The sequence below is a fragment of the Onychomys torridus genome, chromosome 3 (genome assembly GCF_903995425.1).
Source record: "Onychomys torridus chromosome 3, mOncTor1.1, whole genome shotgun sequence".
In the NCBI taxonomy this organism is placed as follows: domain Eukaryota; kingdom Metazoa; phylum Chordata; class Mammalia; order Rodentia; family Cricetidae; genus Onychomys; species Onychomys torridus.
The window spans coordinates 158,063,030-158,069,605 of record NC_050445.1 but is presented as its reverse complement, the minus strand read 5'-3'; the positions used below and the strand labels follow the sequence as shown (position 1 = coordinate 158,069,605).

General features: G+C 43.0%; 1 protein-coding gene across 4 annotated transcripts in view; it reads right to left on the bottom strand.

The window, feature by feature from the left end:
* Nucleotides 1-232: 232 nt before the first annotated feature.
* Arntl2 (aryl hydrocarbon receptor nuclear translocator like 2) overlaps nt 233-6,576 on the bottom strand; it is a 46,386-nt gene continuing 40,042 nt past the window's right edge. For all 4 annotated transcript variants that reach the window (XM_036181403.1, XM_036181405.1, XM_036181404.1 and 1 more), the window contains 3 exons: nt 5,759-5,846; nt 4,235-4,340; nt 233-1,436 (listed from right to left, as the gene is read on the bottom strand). In XM_036181403.1, the coding sequence (XP_036037296.1) occupies nt 1,300-1,436; nt 4,235-4,340; nt 5,759-5,846 (331 nt within the window). In that variant the 3' untranslated portion in view covers nt 233-1,299. The remainder of the gene's footprint in view (nt 1,437-4,234; nt 4,341-5,758; nt 5,847-6,576) is intronic.

The window sequence follows — 6,576 nt, the reverse complement described above, 5'->3', positions numbered from 1 at the left end:
TTTTAAAATGTCTTCTAAAATTTTAATTATTACTAGAAAATTAGCTTTTAAGTGATTTTTCATTGCCTCGTGATTTAAAGAACTGTATTTAAGCCAGGAATTGTGATATTTGGCTTTAATCCCAACATCTAGAAGGCAGCAACAGGTAGATCTCTATGGTATCTATATAGGGCCAGCCTAGTCTACATAGTAAGTTCCAGACCAGCCTGGGTTACATAGATACTGTCTCAGAAAACAAACAAACAAACAACAAAACCCATACAACAAAACAACAACTAGCTACATTTACCATTTGTTTCATGACTCAGCTGCAGGCAATGACTAACTGCCAATTATCTAGCAGGCTACAGCCGTCTCCCAGGTCAGCTCAGTCACTAGGTAACTAGTGAGTCCACTGCCTTCACAAACGCAACTGGCTTACATACATTAAACATCAACAACTTAACGTTTAATGTATATAATGAATTTAAGGTGGGACCTTCCACAGGGCATTTGATCTGCCTGGGCCTGTTTTATCCTCCAGACGGAATCTATCACTAAGCAGCTTCAACAGTGGAAACCTGCAAGGCAGTTCTAGTTACGGTGAAAATCCTTAGTGGTTAAATATCTTCTTGCAAAGATTCACTGCCAAGATCAAGGGCTCAGGGTCCACCCTCTTCTGTAAACAAAGCTGGAACTTTGGCCTTTTCTGTGTTTTAAGAAGTCCTTCCCCTTGGAGTCCACTGTAAAGTGCTCAAGTGAGCCTTAACGTCCTAGCAATCCTTGCCAAGTTCTACAAAGGCTGAATGTGCAGTGCCCTCGTCAGGATGACCATAAGCTCCACTGCCCTTTTAAATGTTCAAGCACTCACCACATCCCAGAAGCACCAAGCTCATTCAATTAAGGAAAGGCTTGAGGTGTGGGAATATGCCTCAGCACACTAGCCCACATTATCAGTCTCATAGGCCACAGACAAGGAAAATGGCAGTATATTAAAATTCCCAAACTCAAAAAACAAAATTATACAAAAAACAGAAGCAAAGCCCAAACAATATGGTTGGCAGCATTTTTTGGTCAGAACATTTTAGCAAAAATATAGCAGCCTGACCCCAGGCTAGCTCACTGAGTAAAGAGAGTATGATGAACTTGACTGTTTCACTGTGGAGGAAAACATCTCCCTCTCCCACAGCCCCGTGAGAGTAAGGTGCAGATGTATAAAAGTCGGCCGACTATTAACAAAAGAAAGTATTGATACAGTGTAGAAGAACAGAGTGTTTCGTAAATGGGACACTCTGAAATGATTCTCATTTAGTTCAAATGCTAGAGTGTCCACTGGATGTCGCTGAAGTCCCCAGGGTCACCCAGGCCCGCCTCTACTTCCAGGTAATTCATGAACGCAGCCATGGCTGCATCATCATTGTCACACAGGGCATCAAAATCCAGCTGGGCACCATCACCTGTAAGTCAGAACACAGGAAGTCACATGTTAAAATAACTGTGGGCGGAGTCTAGAGAGACGCTCAGAGGTTAAGAGCATGGGCCGCTCTTCCAGAGTCTCCACATGGTGGCTCACAAACATTTGTAACTCCGGGGATCCAGTAAACTCTTCTGGCCTCAGTGGGCACTAAACATGTATGTGCACTGACATACATGCAGGCAAGTCTCTCGTACACATAAATATAAAACATAACTGTAGTCAAGACAGCAAACCAACGGCAGGGCTGAGGGTCAACAGGCGAAGCCCTGGGTATGATGCCCAGCATTGTCTAAGTCAGGCGTAGAGGTGCACACCTGTAATCCCAGCACGAGGCAGGAGGGCCAGAAGTTCAAGGTGAACCTCAGCTACATACAAATTTGAGCCCAACCTGAGATACAAGAGGCCTGGTGACACTTAGCTTTGTCAGCTTGCTACAATCCATAACCTGGGAAGAGTCTCGATGGGAGTGTCTGGACCTGTGGGAAGGCCTGTGAGGAATTTTTTAAGGAGCCACCCTGACTGCCGGTGAGACCCTTCCATGGACAGGGCCCTAAACTGTGTCAGCATAAAAAAGCAAGCTGAGCAAGTGAGCGCACAGCCATTTCTCTCTGCTCGTGACTGGATTGGACTAAGCTTCACGTTCTTGCCTGGACATCCCCTCAGTGATGGGCTATGACCTGGAACTGCGAGCCAAAATAAACCCTTTTGCCCTAAGCCGATTCATGTCAGGGTATCATATCACTGTGACAGAAAGGAAATTATAACATCTATCTTATACACAAATAAATAAATAAATAAATAAATAAATAAATAAATAAATAAATCCAGGCAGAGGCCACAAATAAATAAATAAATAAATAAATAAATAAATAAATAAATGAATGAATGAATAAATAAATAAATACATAAATAAATAAATCCAGGCAGAGGCCACAAATAAATAAATAAATAAATAAATGAATGAATGAATAAATGAATGAATAAATAAATAAATAAATCCAGGCAGAGGCCACAGGTGCAATTCAGGAAGGTGAAATACATGTCTTAAAATTGCAAAACTGGATGTATTTTTATATTATTTTATTTTATGTATATGAGTGTTTTGCTCACATGTATGTCCATGCTGCCATGTGGTTGCTGGGAATTGAACTTGGGTCCTCTGCAAGAGCAGCCAGTGCTCTTGACCACTGAGCCGTCTCCAGTGCCCTGACATATTTCTAGTGAGCGGGTCTTGTGCATTTCATAGTAGAAAATTATTCTGATGGATGAAGGGCACAGACTCCCAGGCTGTTGGGAGTTAGAGGCTGTGCATCCAGGAGCCCAATAGTCATTTGTTTAATCTGTACCACGAACAAGGTTCTACTTGTTTAATGCTAAAATGTGAAGCTAGGAGAAAGCATCAGATTCCAAAATTCTGAAATTTTCATGAGAGAAACCAGGGATTAAAAGGGAATGAGGATGCAGCTCGAGGTGAGATTTAGATTCGAGATGCAATAGGTTCTGGACAACAAAGGTTAAAATACAATAAGAAGTAATCTAAATTTTCTTGGTGTTTTCAAAGTCAGCAGAACCTGAGATGAGTGGAAAGCGTGCCTTCAGGAGGTGTGAACCCGAGCTACTGCATTAGGGACAGCAGTGACATCAGGAGGTGTGAACCTGAGCTACTGCATTAGGGACAGCAGTGACATCAGGAGGTGTGAACCCGAGCTACTGCATTAGGGACAGCAGTGACATCAGGAGGTATGAACCTGAGCTACTGCATTTGCATGATTTGGGTTTTGCATGAACATCTTAAAGTGAGTGATTAAATCTTACACTTTAAAAAACTTTTTAGATTTATTTATTTTATATGTTTGAGTGTTTTGCCTGCAAGTATATATGTGTATGCCTGGTGACTGAAGAGGGGGTTTGACTCCTCTGGACTGGAGTTATAGATGGTTATGAGCTACCATGTAGGTGCTGGGAATAGAACCAGAGACCTCTGCAAGAGCAATAAGTACTCTTAACCATTGAGCCATCTCTTCATGGGCCCCTACGCTTTTATTTTATTTTTTAGCACAAGTCTTTAAATTTCTTGATAATTCTTGAAAATGGTCTTTTTTTTCCTAGATGGAAATACTTTTAAGTTTTTATTTGAATTATGTGTATTCAGAAAAGGCCAAAGTTGGCTCAACTGAAGACTGAATCCATCATGATAGGTTCAGTGAATGACATACATCTTAATATCAAGAATAGCCGATTGGAGCTGTAGCAATGGCTTAGCAGTTAAGAGCACCAGCTGCACTTCCAGAGGAGCCAGGTTTGATTCCCAGCACCCACATGGCAGCTCACAACTGTCTGTAACTCCAGTCTAGGGGAGACGACACACTTTCTGAGGTGACTGATTGCTGGGGGGCACATACATGCACACAAGGCAAAACACATACACATAAAATAAAAATAAATAAATTTTAAAAAATAATATCTGATGATTATTGTATTAGGATTCTGAATGGGGGAATCTTAGGGATATTTTGAGGGGGTGGTGGCTTTCTTTCTCTGAAGACCTGGCAGGCATAGTGTTCACTATGTAAGCCAAGATGGCCTTGAATTCATAGTAATTCTCTGCCTCAACCTCCCATGTTTTGGTGTTATAGGTAAGTGCCACCATGCCTGGTGGAAAAAAAAGCATAATTTTAAAAACCATTTCCTTCCTCAAACATCTCCTGTGAATAAGAATACAGTAACAAAAAAGGGACTTCAGAAAGTATGTGGTGGCCAGTGACAGGAATGACTTACTGAGGAGGGGCCCGTGACTGTGAGTAGCTTCAATGCTCCAGCGTTGCCTGGCAGCCTCCAGGCCCCCTGTTTCAGGACTACGTGAAAAGCACTCCTTCGTGGACACCTGGAAAGGCAGGACAGGAGCAGTCAGCAAGCCTTGAGCACAGAAGAACCACTGGGTGATTTCAGAGTGGGCCAGCACCAGAACCTCCATCAGTAGTTCCTAAGAACCCACCCCGTGCTGCACATCCTGCGCTGCATGCATCTTCCACATCTGAAGCATAAAGAGCCAAGAGCTGTTCTCTATTGCCACCAGATTCCAAACCGAGGCATCCATCTCAGCAAAGCTGAGATCCTTTTATGTGATGTATGTGTGTGCATGTCTGTGTGTGTGCATGTATGCACATGTGGAGGCCGGAAGATTTTATTACAATGGCTTATATGTCCATTTCTATGAGATCACTTCATTTGCTAAATGTGTAACTAAATGACTAAATAAATAAATAGGAAGGCCAGTTATATTTTCATACAAGTGTCATATGATGTTTGTACTTTTGGCCCCTGCTCCCCTGGTCACTCATTGTCTTCCTCCTGTTTTATCAGAGCAGAGCTGACTCCCCACCTCTCGATGTTTGGTCTACACCACACTAGGATTATAATGCATTTCAGACTCCCAGATAGCATGAGGTTTAGTGTCCCCAGTTACAGGAATCAAACCCAGGTCTTTCCATATGCTAGGCAAGAGCTCCACCACTAAGCTGTATTTCTGTTCCTTTAATTTTTTTAATTTTTAAAACTTTTTACTTCGAGGCAGGGTCTGACTAAGTTGCCTAAGCTAGTGTTGAAGTCACTCTCAAGTTGCTGGCTGACAGGTATGCACCATCAGCCCATGCTGTGATTGTTACAGGTGCAACTTGCATTTCCATTGGCTAGCGTATGTCGGTATAACCACAGAGCCCCAAGCACTTATTTCATGGCTTATCTTATTTAAATCTCTTTCAATCTACTTGAGTGTTCTTAAGTCACCAAGTTAGAAAATGTGACAATCATAACAGCTAACACCCACTGAGCACTTAGTGGCGAGACAACCACCATTTGAAGAGTTTTGGGGTTTATCTGGTATGGTGGTATATGCCTGAAATATACTTAGTTAATGTACTTAAGAGGTGGAGGCAGGAAAATCAGGAGTTCAAGGTCAACCTCAGCTACACTGTGAGTTTGGGGTCAGTCCAGGATATATGGGACCCTGTCTCAAAAAAATGTTTTTGGTTTATATTCCATCATCTAATTCTCATATTCATCCAGGGGATGTTATTATCATACCTGCCTCACAAGTCAGGGAACTGAGGCAGAGTTCAAATTTTGAACCCAACATTACAAAGACTGGGTATCGAAGTCACAATCTGGAGCCCTTCTGTGTTCTTCTCTCCATGGCTCCTGTAACCACTGACCTCCACTGTCCCTTCAGGCCACCAACTCAGCAGAAAGGTTCATTTATTTTTATAGAACAGCCTCTTTCTCAAAGGAAGTCATGTCACTCACAGGTACGTTGGCATTCCTGCAGTTTATACCGTGGCTCTCACTCATGATTTCTGAAGCATTTGAATCCTCTGGGGATGAAGAGTGTAACCTAAGAAGAGAGACAAGAGATGTTTATCCCTCTGGCAGGCTTTTAGAAGGAATTTTTCTCCTCTGAATGCATCACAAGTGACTGACATAAACTACAGCAAGGAACTCTAGACCAGACACCCAAGGCTTCACTACCAGCTCATGCTTGTTAGGTGTCAGGCTTGTGTTTGACTCTGGAGTGCTGAAGACAGGCAAGCAAATAGGAAATAGGAGGTGGCCGTGGCCATGGCCGTGACTGTGGCTATGGCGGTGGGGGAGCAGGCCAGGAAGTGGGAAGATTAAATGAAGAAGCCTCAGGAGTAGGTGGTGATGGCTGTATCACAATGCACTAAGTGCTGCTGAGCTGTGCATTTTAAGATTTTTGTTTCTATGTATATATGTGTATGGTGTGCGTGTGCGTGTGTGTGCATGTGCGCGTGTGCGTGTGTGTGTGCGCGCAAGTGCCTACAGAGGTCAGAAGAGGGCATCAGATTTCCTGGAGCTGGAGTTACAGATGACTGTGAGCTGCCTGGGGTGGGTGGTGAGAACTACATTCGGGTCCTCCAGATAACCACCAAATATTCTTAACCACCAAGCCACATTTCCAGCCCATTTTAAAATAGCAGATGCTGCTATATGCATTTTATTATGCTTAAAAAGTGAAATGCAGGCAAGTGAGATGGCTAAGGGCATAAAGGCTGCTGTCATCAAGCCTGATGACCTGAATTTGATCCCTGGGACCCACAGGAGAA